A 19097-nucleotide genomic window follows, 5' to 3' on the forward strand; every position below is an offset into this window, starting at 1 on the left:
TTCCATGAAGTACCGAAAGTATGGTACTTCTTTTGTGTCGGTTTTCCACTGGCGTAAAAACTGGTACCAGCGCCAAATGACAGCATCAGTGATTGCCCCTGACTGACATCATCACAAAGCGTGACACGGTATTTCTTTCGCTGAATTCAAACATGTTATTATGATCCTTCACTTTCCTGTAGTCCAGCTTACGTTTTTTGATTTTCAAGCGGCATTGTTCGGTGTTTCGCATTTCTTCCAAGCGGCTTGCTATTACGGCAAATACTTTTATATTTCGAGTCGTGTCATCCAAATCCCGCTGGATCTGTTCATCCGACCATATGGCGATTAAAGCCTGTGTTTCCTCGTTTGTCCATCCTTCCATTTTACTTTTTAAATATTTTTGTTTCTACTGCTTTTTATTTAGTTTCTTGCTGTTTGCTGTGTGTATTTTGTGTTTCAGCGGCAGGCTTTTTGCATAACCAATCGACAGCAAATATGTTTGTAAGTCCCACCCCAAAGTACCGAAGTACCCCTGCTGGTTTGGCACTTTCGGTACTGGAACTTTCGGAACTGGTACTCGACCAGAAGTCAATGGAAAAGCGAAAGTACCGTACTTTGTGCGGTGGAAAAGCGCCCTTTGTTAGTAACTTCCCAGTTTATACTCTATGTTGAAGACAAACCCTTCAAAATAAGGGACTTTCTGGAGGCAAACCTTTTGTATTTGAATGACCTATTTTACTGGTTGTTATTACTGTACATCAGTTAACTAGTTGTAATTACCAAATTAAAAAGCAATTAAATTTGTGCTTAGAAATCCTATATTGAGGTAGTATCTTTTTACAATGAATTAAAAATTGTCTGAATAACGTTTACAATAATTGAGTAACTTTGTTTTGCATTATTCACTGCTTTGTGCTCAGTTGCCTAAAATATGCTCATATTCCACTGCAGCTGCTATCCCAGAATGCCTTTGGCTATGTGCTACCCATCACCTCCTTTGTGGTGGCATGGCTGGAGACATGGTTCCTTGATTTCAAAGTGCTCACCCAGGAGGCTGAGGATGAAAGGGGTGAGAGTGGTGTTGGAGATGGGGGGTGTTGTAGAACATGCCTGTTATGGTGCCTCAGTGGATAGCACTCTTGTCTCACATCTTGGGAGGAGTTTGCATGTTCTCCCTGTGTGGCTTGGAGTTTCTTCTGCAATCAAATTAAAGGCACTTAGGCTAATTGGCACCTTTGAATTGATCAGTGTGTGATTAATTTATTTGAGTTTATATTTATGTACTCTGTAGAAGCAAATCCCATCTAGGGTATCCCCTGCCTTGTGGCCTGTGCTGTCTGGGATAGGCTCCCGGTCCCACAGCAGTGCTGCCTATAAGCAGTTGAATGGATGGAACTTCTTTTTTGCTTTGTGTATTATGTCCTCTGTGGAAATTCAGTTAACTTTTTTAAGAATGCTGATCTCCTCTCTCCATCTGCATCATTTCAATGAGTTATAGTTATAAGGGTCAGACAGAAGCTATGATCGATCTCTTCCCTTCCCAGCATTCTTGGCATCACTGGGTACATCCCATGAGCAAGGCCCCCTGCTGTACCCCCGGCCTGTGTCTGATGGGCAGTTCTACTCCCCTCCTGAGTCCTTGGCAGGTACTGTGGAGCGCCATGCTCTGATAAAAGAACTGTACACAGTTCCCCGGGTGGGTGGCCACGGTGCAGCTGACCACTTCCCTTTTCTTTGTCCCCCTTTTTGGTGATGTGTAGCTTATTAGGTTAGGACTTGTGCCCATGATGCCGTTCACAGGTTTGAATCCTGGAGTTGGCAGCCTGAGAGACTTCCAAGCTCTTGCACTCACCTGTGTGTGTGTGTGTGTGTGTGTGTGTGTGTGTGTGTGTGTGTGTGTGTGTGTGTGTGTATGTATGTATATATTTATTAGTGCTGTCAAATGATTAAAATTTTTAATCAGATTAATCACAGGGTTCCTGTGGATTAATTTAGATTAATCACGATTAAATATCATTCATTTGTAATCTATATTAATCACATTTAATTTTGCCTGAGCAAACAGACTCAAGAAAAAAGGGAATATATATGCACTTAACATGTTTATTGAACATCTTGAACATGAGTCGGATGTATTCCATCTGCCACAGAAGCAGGGCTGTGGAGTCGGTAGATAAATGCTCCGACTCCGACTCCTCAGTTTCTAAATCTTCCGACTACGACTCCCCGACTCCGACTCCTCTGTATGTATATTCAATTCAATTCAATTTTATTTATATAGCGCATTATCACAACATTACATTGTCTCAATGCGCTTTACATTTCTGCCTCGTAAGGACCCCCCATTGAGTAAGCCAAAGGCAACGGTGGCAAGGAAAAACTCCCTAAGAGGAAGAAACCTTGGGAGGAACCAGACCCAAAGGGGGAGCCCATCCTCCAGGGGCCAGCAGATGAGTCAAACAAACAAGATGAAATGACTAAGCTAATACAGACAAGATGAAATGACTAAGCTAATACAGGGGTTGAAATATATGTCTCAATGCAGCGGCCGACCGGTGCAGGCACGTGGTGCTTGATGCACGATGGCAGGATTAATAGACACACAGCCGCAGGATGGATGGCGAGGATTCATGTTGAGCCAAGGGCAGGCAGGTTGGAGGGTAGTTGCCGGAGGTGGAGGTAGTTGTCTTGCAGGCCGCAGAGGCATAAATTCAACGACATTGTGCTCCATGGAGCACACCCCAGAAGGGGTGAGGGAGGAAGTAAGAATAATTGTGTATTAGCTAGAGTTGAGGAAATCAGAGGCAGTGCAAGCAAAATGATCGAGTGCAATATTTGTCTAGGCTCCGGCAGATCTGAGTATAGCAGCATGAGAAAGAGGGAGAGACAGGCGGGAACACAGGCATGGGGACTCCCTGAACATCAGCACTCTAGTGTAGAGCTAGAGTGACAGCACTGACGCCTCAGTTTATCCAAAGCCAATGACACTGATCCCCACCCAGCTCATCACCTCATACTGTTAGTCTGACTGGGAGTGAGGGACTAGCTGGAACCAGAACTAGGTTTCCTATACGCTAAGCTATACAAGTGCGTTTTTAATCTAGACCTGAAAAGCGAGAGTGTGCCTGAATCCCGCACATCCGCCGGGAGACCATTCCACAGCTGCGGAGCTCTGTAAGAGAATGCTCTGCAGCCTGCCATAGCCCTGTCTACTTTAGGGACTAATAGATATCCTGCTCCTTGTGAACGAAGCAGGCGAAAAGGGTTGTAAGAGACCAGAAGATCATTGAGATATTGTGGTGCAAGGCCATTCAGAGTTTTGTAAGTCAATAGTAATAATTTGTAGTCAATCCTAAACTTGACCGGTAGCCAGTGCAGGGAAGACAGGATAGGGCTAATGTGATCAAATTTTTTTGTTTTTGTGAGAACTCTGGCAGCTGCATTTTGTACTAACTGAAGTTTATGTAGGGATCCAGATGGACAACCCGAAAGGAGGGCATTGCAGTAGTCCAATCTAGAAGTTATAAAGGCATGTATTAGTTTTTCTGCATCTTGAAAGGACAGCAACTTCCGAAGCTTGGCTATGTTCCGTAGATGATAAAATGCCGTACTGGTAATGCTATTTATGTGAGCACTGAAGCAGAGGTCGGAGTCTACCAGGACACCAAGATTTCTGACCACTGTTTTAAATTGAGTAGGGAGGCCGCTAGGGTTGGGGTTTACAAACTTATTGCGGGCCTCCTTAGGACCGATTAAAAGAACCTCAGTTTTTTCAGTATTTAACATGAGGAAATTCCTTGCCATCCAACAACGGATGTCTAGCAGACAGTCTGCTAAAGAAGAGAGCTGGGATGCGTCACTAGGTTTAACAGATATATACAATTGTGTATCATCAGCATAACAATGAAAATTAACACTGTAATTTCTAATTATGTTACCAAGCGGTAGCATATATAGTTTGAACAGTAGGGGGCCCAGCACTGATCCCTGCGGGACACCATATCTTACTTTAGTGGCTATGGATGACTCATTGTTTACATGGACAAACTGGTAACGATCAGTTAAATACGAACGAAACCACAGTAGTGCTGTCCCTTTAATGCCAATCAATGTTTCCAACCGGTCCAAAAGAATATTATGGTCTACAGTATCGAATGCTGCAGTTAGATCCAGTAAGAATAATAGCGATATACAGCCACGGTCGGAAGCCATAAGCAAGTCGTTTATCACTTAGACTAAGGCCGTTTCTGTGCTATGATTGGGTCTGAAACCAGACTGATATAGCTCGTTAGCATTATTATCTTGAAGAAAGGAGGACAGCTGGTGAGCAACAACTTTCTCAAGAATTTTAGAAATGAAGGGAAGATTTGAGATGGGTCTATAGTTTCCTAAGTCACTAGGTTCAAGATTTGGTTTCTTTAGGATAGGTCTAATAACAGCCATTTTAAAAGATTTAGGAACATATCCAAGACTAAGAGATGAGTTTAACAAGTTTAACAATGTAGTGCTAATCAGTGGTGCAATTTCCTTAAGTAGATTGGTGGGTATTGGGTCAACAAGGCTAGTAGTGGGTGGGTTTGTGGGTATATACTATGCTAATGTATTTTCTACATCCATTGAAGGAAAGGAAGGCAACATACATGTATTTCACCACAGAACTACTGGCTAGGAAGCCAACACTCTACTATAATGCCAGATTAAAGACAAACACAATGAAAACAAGGTTTCAAGGGTAGCGCATAGTGAAGGGGAGCCGACAGAGCTGAGAACACACCTGATGATTTTTCAGCCGTTTGATGCGTGATGACTCGTTGAACGGCCGAAAAATCGGCAGTGCATCTGTAAATGTATGGGGGGCTTTAGGCTAGGTTCACAGTTCCCTGTAACAGTGGAACACGACACAATGGAAAGCGGTGCCGCACCTTACCTGTGCATTACATCCCATATAGTGACGCATACAGTCAATGAAAAGCATGCTTCATGGTTACTTGACATGTTCGTTTTGTGGTAACATTATGCACTGCATGCATTGGGCTTTATTCTTACAGCAGAGAAGTAGTTCATTATGACTGTTTGTGAATTGGGACATTTCAACTTACTTTTTTAATTCCCATTTAAATTTAGTAGGAGTCGGAGTCGGTTAACTTTTTGCCGACTCCGACTCTAGGTACCCAAAATTGTCTCCGACTCCTCGACTCCGACTCAGACTCCGACTCCACAGCCCTGCACAGAAGTGCAATACCATGGACCCATATCAAAAAGCAAGATTTTTTGCTTAGCCGGACAACTTGTCGGATTTAAGGTACCTCAGTTTAAATGGTCTTTATCTTCGTTCGCTTACAATTAGCACAAACTACCGTAAATCTGACAAATAATCCAACTAATCATGAAGTCCAATTCTAGCCCGGTTAATTGCCATTGTTAGCAATATCAGTTGATAACACATTACGTGCGGTGCTTTACATATAAAACTCCATAGCAACACATCCACAGATAAGTTGGACGGTATAGCATGTGTGACCGATTTAATGAGCCACAAATGAGAAGTAGTGCTTAAACAGTATAAGACTACAACTTTCCCTTCTGTTGATAAAAGGCGCAGCCATCTTGGATTCTGAACTCGGGATCCTCTGTGCTGCTCCGAGATATTTATCGGATGTCCGAGAAACGGGAGCGCATGTAGTCACTTCCGGCTTCAATACTCCGGAATCCGACTCGGAATACAAGTTCCGAGGGGAAATGGAACGCACTAAAACTACCCGAAATAGGTTGACAGAGACATTTCAGTGATTTCGAATCATTCTGCACTGCAGATGGGTTAATTTCTTTTAAAATTTTAATCAGATTAATCATGATGATGGATTAATCCGCGTTAACCCGTTAATTTTGACAGCCCTTATATATATACACACGTGGACAAAATTGTTGGTACCCTTCGGTCAATGAAAGAAAAGCTCACAATGGTCACAGAAATAACTTTAATCTGACAAAAGTAATAATAAATAAAAATTCTATGAAATTTAACCAATGAAAGTCAGATATTGCTTTTCAACCATGCTTCAACAGAATTATTTAAAAAAATAAACTCATGAAACAGGCCTGGACAAAAATAATGGTACCCCTAGAAAAGACTGAAAATAATGTGACCAAAGGGACATGTTAATTCAAGGTGTGTCCACTAATTAGCATCACAGGTGTCTACAATCTTATCAGTCAGTTGGCCAATATATAGGGCTCCAGGTAGTCACTGTGTTGTTTGGTGGCATGGTGTGTACCACACTCAACATGGACCAGAGGAAGCGAAGGAAAGAGTTGTCTCAGGAGATTAGAAAGAAAATTATAGACAAGCATGTTAAAGGTAAAGGCTATAAGGCCATCTCGAAGCATGTTCCTGTGACTACAGTTGCACATATTATTCAGAAATTTAAAATCCATGGGACTGTAGCCAACCTCCCTGGACATGGCCGCAGGAGGAAAATTGATGACAAATCAAAGAGATGGATAAAACGAATGGTAACAAAAGAGCCCAGAAAAACTTCTGAAGAGAAGAAAAACTTCTGGTGAACTTCAAGCTCAAGGAACATCAGTGTCAGATCGCACCATCCGTCGTTGTTTGAGCCAAAGTGGACTTCATGGGAGACAACCAAGGAGGACACCATTGTTGAAAACAAATCATAAAAAAGCCGAACTGGAATTTGCCAAACTATGTTGACAAGCCACAAAGCTTCTGGGAGAATGTCCTATGGACAGATGAGACAAAAATGGAACTTTTTGCCAAGGCACATCAGCTCTATGTTCACAGACGGAAAAATGAAGCGTATCAAGAAAAGAACACTGTCCCTAGTATGAAACATGGAGGAGGCTCTGTTATGTTCTGGGGCTGCTTTGCTGCATCTGGCACAGGGTGTCTTGAATCTGTGCAGAGTACAATGAAATCTCAAGACTATCAAGGAATTCTAGAGAGAAATGTGCTGGCCAGTGTCAGAAAGCTTGGTCTCAGTTGCAGGTCATGGGTCTTGCAACAGGACAATGACCCAAAACACACAGCTAAAAACACCCTTAAAAACCTGAGGCGCCCTTCAAACCTGAGACAACTGGAGCAGTTTGCTCATGAGGAGTGGGCCAAAATACCTGCTGAGAGGTGCAGAAGTCTCATTGACAGTTACGGGAATCATTTGATTGCAGTGATTGCCTCAAAAGGTTGTGCAACAAAATATTAAGTTAGGGGTACCATCATTTTTGTCCCGGCCTATTCCATGAGTTTATTTTTTTAAATAATTCTGTTGAAGCATGGTTGAAAAGCTATGTCTGACTTTCATTGGTTAAATTTCATAGAATTTTTATTTATTGTTACTTTTGTCAGATTAAAGTTATTTCTGTGACCGTTGTGAGTTTTTCTTTCATTGACCGAAGGGTACCAATAATTTTGTCCACGTGTGTATATATCTGTGTGTCTCAAGTTAAACAAGATGGGATAGGTGAAATAACAATTTCCCCACAGGAATGAGTAAAGTGGGCAGCGCAATGCCTAGCACTGTTGCCTCACACCTCTAGGTGTAAGGATTTGGCATGTTTCTCCCCGTGTCATCATGGGGGTTCTTCCGGGTTCTCTGGGTCTACAGTCCAAAAACTTGCTAAGGTTAATTGATGTTGCCCAACTGCCTGTAGGTGTGGATCTGTGTCTGAATGGTGTGTGCCCTGCGATTGGTTGGTGCCCCATTCTGGTTTATTCTTTGCCATACCCCTCTGGACCCCCATGACCCTGCATCGGCCAAGCGGGTATAGAAAATGGATTGATTAATAAAGTATCCTGTTCACTATGCTATTCTGTAGGTTCAGATGAGGAGCTGGATGAGGAGGGACTAGGGCGGAGAGCGGTCACTGTCCAGGTGAGGTTCAGTCCATCCTCATCACCTAGAAACAAGCTAGATAAATACAAGGTGTCCACGGTGTATTAAAAAGTCTTAAATTTGAGTTGAAGCAATTAAGGCCTTGAAAAGTCTTAAATTTAAGTTTACTAGGTCTTCATTTTTTTGAGGTTATAAACATATTTTAGTCTGATGTTGAAAAATATTTCATATGTTTAAAGGTTGCTCAGAATTTCACTACAGTAAGTCTTTTGGGTAAGAACATCTGACAGCTAGTACTTAGTAATGGACTGCTATTAAGCTTATTATATTAAAATTTGTGTTTTATTTATTTATATGTAACCTATAATCAATATCTTTTGGGCAAAGCCAAGATACAGATGATGCCGTCTGTCTGTTAGTGCACTATCCGAGAATGCATCCAGTTGTGGCCAAAAGTTATGAGAATGACACAAGTATTGTTTTTCACAAAGTTTGCTGCCTCAGTTTTTGTGGCGGCAATTTGCATATACTCCATAATGTTAATAGTGATCAGATGAATTGCAATTAATTGCAAACTCCCTCCTTGCCATGAAAATGAACCAAAAAACTATTTCCACTGCATTTCAGCCCTGCCACAAAAGGACCTGCTGACATCATTTCAGTGATTCTCTCGTTAACATAGGTAAGTGTTGACGAGGGCAAGGCCATCATATAAACTGAGGCAGCAGGCTTTGTGAAAACCAATACTTGTGTCATTCTCAACATTTGGCCACAACTGCAGAACCTCAGACCAAGAATTTTACTAACCCATTTCTGCATGCTTTTAAGTAGTGGTGCACCGATCAAACAACAACAAATTTATTTTTGTATAGCGCGTTTTCACATTACATTGTCTCAAAGCGCTTTACAGCATCCCTGCCCAAAGCCCCCACTGAGTAAGCCAGAGGCGACAGTGGCAAGGAAAAACTCCCTAGAAGCAAGAAACCTTGGGAGGGACCAGACTCAAAGGGGGAGCCCATTCTCCTGGGGCCAGCAGGGAAAGTCAAATCGGCGAGATGGCTAAGTGCCAAGTCGCACTGTCTGAGTCATAAAATTTGAGTCACAACCGGGAAGCAGGGAGGTGATAACAAGCCGGTGCTGGTGCTCCTTTAGAACGCCAGGCAACCAGTAGTATGGCAGCTGGGCATACATGGAGGACGACACAGGCAGAAGGGCGAGCTAGACGGATGGATGTCATGGGAAGTGGGGATGTCGCACGTAGCAGGGTGTGGATATCTTGATAATTTGGGGTCTCCAGGCAGCATACCCCAGGAGAAGGTGGTGGAAATAAATGCAATTAGTCAAAGTAGGGGAGACTATAGGCAGTGCTAACAGGTGAGTGCAATATGTAAGTGCAATGTGTAAGCTCCGGCAGATATGGCAAGTGGGAATGCAGGCATGGGGAGTCCCTGAAATGTCTGCACTCCAATCCCACTAGCAGTTGTAAAGCTAGAGTGACAGCACTGTCAATTCAGTTTATCCAAAGCCAGTGGCACCGATCCCCACCCAGCTCTACACCTCACACTACAGGTCTAACTGGGAGTGAACAATTAGCTTAAGCTAGGACTAGAGTCCCTATAGGCAACTCAATTTTAATGTATATTGTAAATATATAATTTATGTTAAGTTTGTAATTTGACATCAAAGTATAGACATTGCGAAATGCAGTTTGGAACACTTGCAGAAACATTATAAAAGTACATAGTAAGCAATGGTGCCAGTTTGTTTTGATCCCAGATATCTGATCACCAAAGTCTTGGGTACATGAAGATGACTAAATGGTGTAGTTGCAACATTCAGTTGGATAAATAAATAAGAAAAACCTAACCCATTTCACTATTTCTGGCCTCCTTTCATTGAATATGTAGGAGCTCTCATATGTAGTGAAAATGTAGTGATATGTCTTATTTCTTACCTTGTTGGGAAATTTTTAAGGTCCCTACAATGTAAATGTTAGTTTTATTTAAGAAAACAATCTGGGTTTAATTAAAAAGTGTGAGGGTGAGATTGAAAAAGGAATATTGAATGTTAATCTTGCTTCGTGGTATATTCTTTAATTTTGATGATTGCTTTTGGTATTTGTGTGTGTGTGTGTGTGTAACTTCAATAATTAGTGCTAAAATAGCATGGGCTGTATGCAGCTATCAGAACACACGTTAGCTATGTATCTCGTCTTTGGCATTGTCTTTGAAGCTGCAATCCATAGGAATGTGTAAATCAAAATTTTCAAGAATCTGTTAAATTTGCCTCTTAATATGCTTGTAAATTTGGAGAAAAAGACATTAAATGTCTTAAAGCTGAGTCAGTTGTTCCTCTGTTTTGAGAGAAGTTTATTGGTAGGAGGATTTCTCATAATTGAGGCACCCATGCCTTGATCATCACATTGGAAAGTTTTGATTTATTCTTCACACATCAGTTGTTGGACTATTTTTAATACAATGTTGAATGAACAGTGGGTGTAGTCACTTTAGTGTAAATGTATGTGTATTGATTCTGCTAAAACAGGTTTACGCTTAATAGGGCGGCACGGTGGTGCGGTGGTTAGCACTGTTGGTTCACACGTCTGGGACCCAGGTTTGAGTCTCCGCCTGGGTCACATGTGTGCGGAACTTGCATGTTCTCCCCATGTCGTCGTGGGGTTTCCTCCGGGTACTCTGGTTTCCCCCCCCCCACAGTCCAAAGACATGCTGAGGCTAATTGGAGTTACTGAATTGCCCATAGGTGTGCATGCGTGAGTTTGCCCCCCATCCTGGGTTGTTTCCTGCCTCGTGCACGTAGCTTCTGGGATAGGCTCCAGACCCCCCACGACCCAGAAGGATAAGCAGGTTGGAAAATGGATGGATGTTTACGCTTACAGTTTCATCTTGAAGTGGCAATAAAAAGGCCTTAAAGTCTTAAATTTCATATCAAGATTTCTGTAGACACCCTAAAATAAGGGCTCCAGAATGAACATTTTTCACATGGTTTATTTATAAAGACATGGCAAAAGCAAAACTGTATTAAACAGTCGAAATAACACTTCAGTCGGAGGAGCAGCCAGCTCCTTTTGGCTGGCGCCTAGGCCTTGGACAAAAAATATTTGGCTTTAAATATATGGCAACTTGTATCCTGTAATTCTCTTCAGTGAAAGATTTGTCTGTTTAAATGGTTACCGTTGTAAATTTTTCCTTCTGACAAAACCGTCTGCAGAATGAGATTATGATGGCCTTACCTTAAACTTTCCTGTGTGATGTTTAAAATAACTTCAAACTAAAACATAACTGTTATTCATCAGTGCTTCTGAGGAGGCCCCTCTCACTTGGCTGTTAAAAGCGCAGTGAGGCCATACATCAGTCAATCAGTGTTGGTTAACTGCCAGCAGGTGGCATAACAGTTACCTCGCTGGTATTGATATAAACTTAAATAGTGTAAAACTGAGGTACTGCTTTAGGAAGGAGAGTTATGGACAGTCATGTTGTGATATACGATGGATAGAAGGCTGATTTATCTGTGTGGCACACCTGCCATCCCATGCTGTGTTCCTGCTGTGTCCTGTCTTGTCTCTACCTTGTGTGAATATGTCTAGACTTGAGTCCTAGTTCAGCTAAGACACTCATCAGAGATACTCCATACTATGCTTTAGTGGTGTTTGCTGTATTTACCCTTACTCCTTGAGCCCCATGTAGCATTAGCGCCATCTCCCTGTTCTGACAGGAGAAGGAGTTTGTGCGGCAGGGCCGGGAGGCCATGGCGGTGGTGGAGCAGATCCTGATGCAGGAAGAGAACTGGAAGTTTGAGAAGGACAATGTGAGTGCAGAGAGATGAGGGTGGGCCTGTGTGTTTGTATTTTTTTTATCCAAATCAAGTGGTGTATGTGACTTATTCTTAGACACTGTAGAAATTTTAGCTTTCAATAATTCATTTTTTTGGAAACCAAACACTTGTTTTGTGTCTTGTCAGGAGTATGGTGATGCCGTGTACTCCCTGGAGATACCTTTCTATGGGAAGACCTTCATTCTCAAGGTAAACCTTCTGCTACAATGCGGGCAGGAGATGGCAGGTCCATCATGCTTTGAATCCCCTGTGTGACACTATGAAAACTATGTTTTCATCCACTTGGAAACGTGTATATTCTTGCCAACAAAACGAAAATATGTGTCAATAACTTTAGCAAAATAACTTGTGGTCATTGCATTTCTATAAAACTGATTTTTATTGATAGAAACTGCATGCGTAATAACGCAATATCCAGGGAAAACCTGTCACATTAGTTTCACCAAAAAAATATCTCCGGCACATTTCCATCCAGAACTCTAAAGGTACTGACAAAATACGCTGCCCGGCCAAAAAAAACAAAGTCGCTATTTGAATTTTGCGATGGACTGCCTTTAGCTTTGATTATGGCATACATTTGTCATGGCATTGTTTCCACAAGTTTATGCAACATATCTGCATTTTGTTTCTTCCATATTTGCATCCATTTCTCACCGAGGTCTTATATTGACAAAGTGAGTTGAATCACTCCATGAAGTCTTCTTTAGTACATCTCAAAGACTTTCATTGGAGCTAAGGTCAAGACTCTGAAGTGGCCAATTGATCAATTCATGTGTGAAAATCAATCCTCATGCTACTGAACCACTCTTTGACAATTCGAGCCTGACTAATCTTGGTTTTCTCGCCCTGGAATATACCCGTGACATCAGGAAATAAAAAATCCATTCATGATGCATGGAGGGTTAACCTGGCCAGTCAGTATATTCAGGTACTCAGTTGACTTCACTTTATTGCTGCATAACATTGCTGAGCTGTAATAATGATTCAGTCATTGGCTTTTTAAGTATTTGCCAATTAAATTGAAATGGGGACTTTTTTTTGGCCGGGCAGTGTATATACGTTTGACTTCTTTCAGCCCATCCCCAGGTTAATAACATCCGACTTACAGACAACTCATACATACGAACAAACTACGATAAAGGCTGTCATATTAAAACTTAAGGTTACATACAACGGTTCGTAATAACATACACAAATATTACTTTGTGACGCTCGTGAAAACATTGCGCAGCAGCGGCAGTTTATTTACTCGAGGTACAGTACTATATGTAGTTGCTATTATTACCGTATAATTATTATCATGCACTATATTATTTATCTACAAATTCGACTTAAAGACAGACTTAGGCTCTAGTTCGTAACCTGGAGACTGCCTGAACAGGGCAATACAGACAGTCTATGACCTCTCCGACCTATCGGTATTGTACACTGTATGAGAACTTTGGGCATGGAAATGGCAGAGTGGCATATTAGCATCAAGGAATTATGCAGATTAAAGCAAATAAAGTTATGAAGCTGGAGTTTAGACCTTTTAGAGTTTTTCTTTATTCAGAATAAACAAACACGATTACCTATATTTACAGTATGCAAACCTAATTAATGTAGCAATGCAACAATTAGTGCTGATTTCCTCTGTTCTGTTTACTGCACTATACAGTACTATATAAACGTTTATAAACAGGGATGCACATACAAGAGCATAACTTTGGGTTGAACATTTGGGGAGTTGAGGGTATCCCAGGGGTTGTATTGGTTGGTTTTATTGGGGGCGGGGGTTACAACCACTCTAGCCCCCTTATAATTTACACCCATGTACATATAACTGATATGCAAGTTCACATTCACCTTTAAAAGCGAAATGTGGAGCAAGAGATTGTTGTAACATTAACGTATTTTATGTGCATTTGTGCTGCTATGACAAGAAATTGCTGTGTATTTTAACCTTTTATACCGCAAATAATGTACGAATTAGAATATAAAGGTTAAAATGTGCAATAATTTCTTGTTATATCAATAGACATAAAAAAGTATGCATTTGGGCTGATACAACAATTGATTTTCACACGTCCATCCATCCATCCATTTTCTCCCGCTTATCCGAGGTCGGGTCGCGGGGGCAGCAGTCTCAGCAGGGAAACCCAGACTTCCCTCTCCCCGGCCACTTCCTCCAGCTCCTCTGGGGGAATCCCGAGGCGTTCCCAGGCCAGCCGAGAGACATAGTCCCTCCAGCGTGTCCTGGGTCTTCCCCGGGGCCTCCTCCCAGTGGGACATGCCCGGAACACCTCACCAGGGAGGCGCCCAGGAGGCATCCTAATCAGATACCCGAGCCACCTCATCTGACTCCTCTCAATGCGGAGGAGCAGCGGCTCTACTCTGAGTCCCTCCCGAATGACCGAGCTCCTCACCCTATCTCTAAGGGAGAGCCCAGCCACCCTGCGGAGGAAACTCATTTCGGCCGCTTGCACTCGCGATCTCGTTCTTTCGGTCACTACCTACAGCTCGTGACCATAGGTGAGGGTAGGAACGTAGATCGACTGGTAAATCGAGAGCTTCGCCTTTTGGCTCAGCTCCTTCTTCACCATGACAGACCGATGCAGCGCCCGCATCACTGCGGACGCCGCACCGATCCGCCTGTCGACCTCCCGCTCCATCGTCCCCCCACTCGTGAACAAGACCCCGAGATACTTAAACTCCTCCACTTGGGGAAGGATCCCATCCCCGACCAGGAGAGAGCATTCTACCCTTTTCCGGCTGAGGACCATGGTCTCGGATTTGGAGGTGCTGATTCTCATCCCAGCCGCTTCACACTCGGCTGCGAACTGTCCCAGCGAGAGCCAAAGGTCACGGTCTGATGAGGCCAACAGGACCACATCATCTGCAAAAAGCAGAGACCTAATCCTGAGGTCACCAAACCGGACACCCTCAACGCCCTGGCTGCGCCTAGAAATTCTGTCCATAAAAGTTATGAACAGAATCGGTGACAAAGGACAGCCCTGACGGAGTCCAACCCTCACCGGAAACAAGTCCGACTTATTGCCGCTCATGCGGACCAGACTCTGGCACCGGTCATACAGGGACCGAACAGCCCTTAAAAGGAAGCCCGGCACCCCATACTCCCGGAGCACCCCCCACTCCCGGAGCACCCCCCACAGGACTGCCCGAGGGACACGGTCGAATGCCTTCTCCAAGTCCACAAAACACATGTAGACTGGTTGGGCAAACTCCCATGAACCCTCCAGAACCCTGCGGAGAGTATAGAGCTGGTCCACTGTTCCACGGCCGGGGCGAAAACCACACTGCTCCTCCTGAATCCGAGGTTCGACAATCCGGCGGACCCTCCTCTCCAGAACCCCCGAATAGACCTTACCAGGGAGGCTGAGGAGTGTGATCCCCCTATAGTTGGAGCACACCCTCTGGTCCCCTTTCTTGAAGAGGGGGACCACCACCCCGGTCTGCCAGTCCAGAGGCACTGCCCCCGATGTCCACGCGATGCTGCAGATGCGTGTCAACCAAGACTGCCCTACAGCATCCAGAGCCTTCAGGAACTCTGGGCGGATCTCATCCACCCCCGGGGCTCGGCCACCGAGGAGCTTTTTAACCACCTCAGCGACCTCCGCCCCCGAGATAGGGGAGTCCACACCCAAGTCCCCATACTCTGCTTCCACATCGGAAGGCGTGTCGGTGGGATTGAGGAGGTCTTCGAAGTATTCCCTCCACCGACCCAAAACGTCCCGGGTTGAGGTCAGCAGCACCCCATCCCCACCATAAACAGTGTTGATGATGTTACACCGCTTTCCCACCCGGAGCCGCCGGATGGTGGACCAGAATCGCCTCGAAGCCGTCCGGAAGTCGTTTTCCATGGCCTCACCAAACTCCTCCCAAACCCGAGTTTTTGCCTCAGCGACCGCCGAAGCCGCATCCCGCTTGGCCTGCCGGTACCCGTCAGCTGCCTCTGGAGTCCCACAGGCTAAATAGGCCCGATAGGACTCCTTCTTCAGCTTGACGGCATCCCTCACCACTGGTGTCCACCAGCGGGTTCGCGGATTGCCGCCGCGACAGGCACCGACCACCTTACGGCCACAGCTCCGGTCAGCCGCCTCCACAATGGAGGCACGGAACATGGCCCATTCGGACTCAATGTCCCCCGCCTCCCCCGGGACATGGGAAAAGTTCTGCCGGAGGTAGGAGTTGAAACTCCTCCTGACAGGGGATTCAGCCAGACGTTCCCAGCAGACCCTCACTATACGCTTGGGCCTGCCAGGCCTGGCCGGCTTCCTCCCCCACCAGCGGAGCCAACCCACCACCAGGTAGTGATCAGTTGACAGCTCCGCCCCTCTCTTCACCCGAGTGTCCAAGACATGCGGCCGCAAGTCCGACGACACGACTACAAAGTCGATCATCGAACTGCGGCCTAGGGTGTCCTGGTGCCAAGTGCACATATGAACACCCTTATGCCTGAACATGGTGTTCATTATGGACAATCCGTGGCGAGCACAGAAGTCCAACAACAGAACACCACTCGGGTTCAGATCGGGGGGGCCGTTCCTCCCAATCACGCCACTCCAGGTCTCACTGTCATTGCCCACGTGAGCATTGAAGTCCCCTAGCAGAACAAGAGAGTCCCCAGAAGGAATGCTCTCCAACACCCCTTCCAGAGACTCTAAAAAGGGTGGGTACTCTGAACTGCCGCTCGGCGCATAAGCGCAAACAACAGTCAGAACCCGTCCCCCCACCCGAAGGCGAAGGGAGGCTACCCTCTTGTCCACCGCGGTAAACCCCAATGTACAGGCGCCCAGCCAGGGGGCAATAAGTATGCCCACCCCCGCTCGGCGCCTCTCCTCGCAGGCAACTCCAGAGTGGAAAAGGGTCCAATCCCCTTCAAGGAGACTGGTTCCAGAGCCCAAGCCGTGCGTCGAGGTGAGCCCGACTATATCTAGCCGGAATTTCACAACCTTGCGCACCAGCTCAGGCTCCTTCCCCATCAGAGAGGTGACATTCCATGTCCCAAGAGCTAGCTTCTGCAGCCGAGGATCGGACCGCCAAGGTCCCCGCCTTTGGCCACTGCCCAGCTCACAATGCACCCGACCCCTATGGCCCCTCCTACGGGTGGTGAGCCCATTGGAAGGGGGACCCACGTGCCTTGTTCGGGCTGTGCCCGACCAGGCCCCATGGGTATAGGCCTGGCCACCAGGCGCTCGCCATCGAGCCCCAACCCCAGGCCTGGCTCCAGGGGGGGGCCCCGGTGACCCGCGTCCGGGCAAGGGAAAACGTGTTTCACACGTATTGCTTTAAAGGTGAATACGTGCTTGTGTACCAGTTATGTGCATTCCTGTTTATAAATATAATTTTAAAAGTTTAAAATGGTGCAAAGGTGACATTAAAACAATATCTAAACATGGTTGACATCATCCCACCACCAGTACAGTATGCCTGAAATATTGGTAAAGCGTACAGGCCCAAAGGGTAAAGGCCTATCGACCAATTCACTGAACGTCCTAGTCATTGGAATGGAACTCGGTCATTAAGATTGGAGTGTCTGTAATGTGCATTTGACATTTTAAAATAATTTTATTAGCTCCAATAGTCAGAACTGTATGTGTTTATCATCCAAAGAAGACGCTGCTGAAACAAAATAATTACATTTTAGGAGGATGTAGTAGTGAAACACTTTACACCAAATCACTGGCTTAAACATTTTAGCATTTAGAATGCCAGCAAATAGGACCTTTTATTGGGCCAGTAATAGGCAGCCACTGATCACCAGTTCTGACCTGAAAACGCATAGTAGTTGCTCTGTACAAACTGGCAACCTGTGCCGACTATAGAGTAGTGGGAGAAACATTCAGTGTTTACTGTAGGAAATGCACATGATTAAAGTCCTGTCACCTGTCTGAACTTATGTATAAATGCCGTAATTTCTCATAATAGAACTATAGTTGGTTGCTAAATGTCAAGTGTCGACAAAGCCTTTATTCACTAAAATTAATTTGGAAAAGTTTAGTGTTAAATGCTAAAATGATTTCATTGCCCACTTCTAAGTGTTAAACTGTTTTTGTACATAAAATCTCTTGGATTGGAAACCTGACTTCTGACATGCATGTCCATGCCGATAGGCTTTCATGCAGTGCCCTGCAGAGCTTGTCTACCAGGAGGTCATTCTGCAGCCGGAGAAGATGGTTCAGTGGAACAGGACAATCTCAGGCTGTCAGGTACGCTGCACACTGTCCCGCCTCTTCATCATCATCATGATTATCGCCAGCACTGTCATGATCTGTATGAGCAGCTTGGCAGCAGAGTGCCTCCCGGAAGCTGGGCAGTCATGGGGGTGATACTTATATTTATTGTGTTTTCTCTGACATATAAGTAGTTGGTCTGTATGTAATCCCTACTGTCTGGCTACCTCGTCATTTTATGTAAATGGTGTTTGCTGTGACCCTTGCCATTACTTAAAATGACCATTGCTGTAACTAGATCTCCCCTCTTATGGGAAGTGAGATGTGTAACCCAGGCCCTACTCACCTTACTTCTCAGATTCTGCAGCGTGTGGATGACAACACCCTGGTGTCATATGACATCTCTTCTGGCGCAGCAGGGGGCGTTGTCTCCCCCAGGTATGTCAGCTTGGCTCCACCAGGGGTAATGCAACTGCGTGGTCATTCTGCAACGCTGTACTTAGTGTTTTCCATGTTTCTGCTGCCCATAACAGAGACTTTGTGAATGTACGACGAGTAGAGCGGCGACGTGATCGCTACATGTCGGCAGGAATGGCTACCATTCATGAGGCCAAGCCTCTACACAACTGCTATGTCCGGTAAGTCACTTCCTGTGTCTTCACACCCAATCGCAAGTGTAGTATATGGGCAAAAGTACTGGGACACCTTGCCCTTACACCTACAGGAACTTTTATGACGTCCCATTCTAAATCCATAGGCATCAATATGGAGTTGGTCCCCCCTTTTCAGCTACAACAGCTGCTACTCTTCAGGGAAGGCTTTCCACAAGATTTTGAAGTGTGTCCGTGTTATATTTTGCCCATTAAACAGCATTTGTGAAGTTAGACACCTCAGACAAGTTGGACATGAAGGTCAAGATTGCAAACTCTGTTCTACTTCATCACAACAGTGTTAGATAGGGTTGAGGTCAGGGGTCTGTGTGGCCAGTCAAGCTCTTCCACACCTAACTCACCCAACCATGTCTGCTGGCACCGCTTTCCATTGTGTCGTGTTCCACTGTTACAGGGAACTGTGAACCTAGCCTAAAGCCCCCCATACATTTACAGATGCACTGCCGATTTTTCGGCCGTTCAACGAGTCATCACGCGTCAAACGGCTGAAAAATCATCTGGTGTGTTCTCAGCTCCGTCGGCTCCCCTTCGCTATGCGCTAGTGAAGGGGGCCGAAGGAGCCGAGAACA

General features: G+C 45.0%; 1 protein-coding gene across 4 annotated transcripts in view; it reads left to right on the forward strand.

Moving 5' to 3' along the window:
• The window catches only part of LOC111840395 (stAR-related lipid transfer protein 3-like), a 67649-nt gene that overhangs the window by 3638 nt on the left and 44914 nt on the right, over positions 1-19097 (forward strand). For all 4 annotated transcript variants that reach the window (XM_023805152.2, XM_023805150.2, XM_023805155.2 and 1 more), the window contains exons 6-13: positions 934-1051; positions 1527-1628; positions 7816-7871; positions 11565-11657; positions 11811-11873; positions 17798-17893; positions 18216-18295; positions 18391-18495. In XM_023805152.2, the coding sequence (XP_023660920.1) occupies positions 934-1051; positions 1527-1628; positions 7816-7871; positions 11565-11657; positions 11811-11873; positions 17798-17893; positions 18216-18295; positions 18391-18495 (713 nt within the window). The remainder of the gene's footprint in view (positions 1-933; positions 1052-1526; positions 1629-7815; positions 7872-11564; positions 11658-11810; positions 11874-17797; positions 17894-18215; positions 18296-18390; positions 18496-19097) is intronic.

Source organism: Paramormyrops kingsleyae, chromosome 5, assembly GCF_048594095.1.
Source record: "Paramormyrops kingsleyae isolate MSU_618 chromosome 5, PKINGS_0.4, whole genome shotgun sequence".
Taxonomy (NCBI): domain Eukaryota; kingdom Metazoa; phylum Chordata; class Actinopteri; order Osteoglossiformes; family Mormyridae; genus Paramormyrops; species Paramormyrops kingsleyae.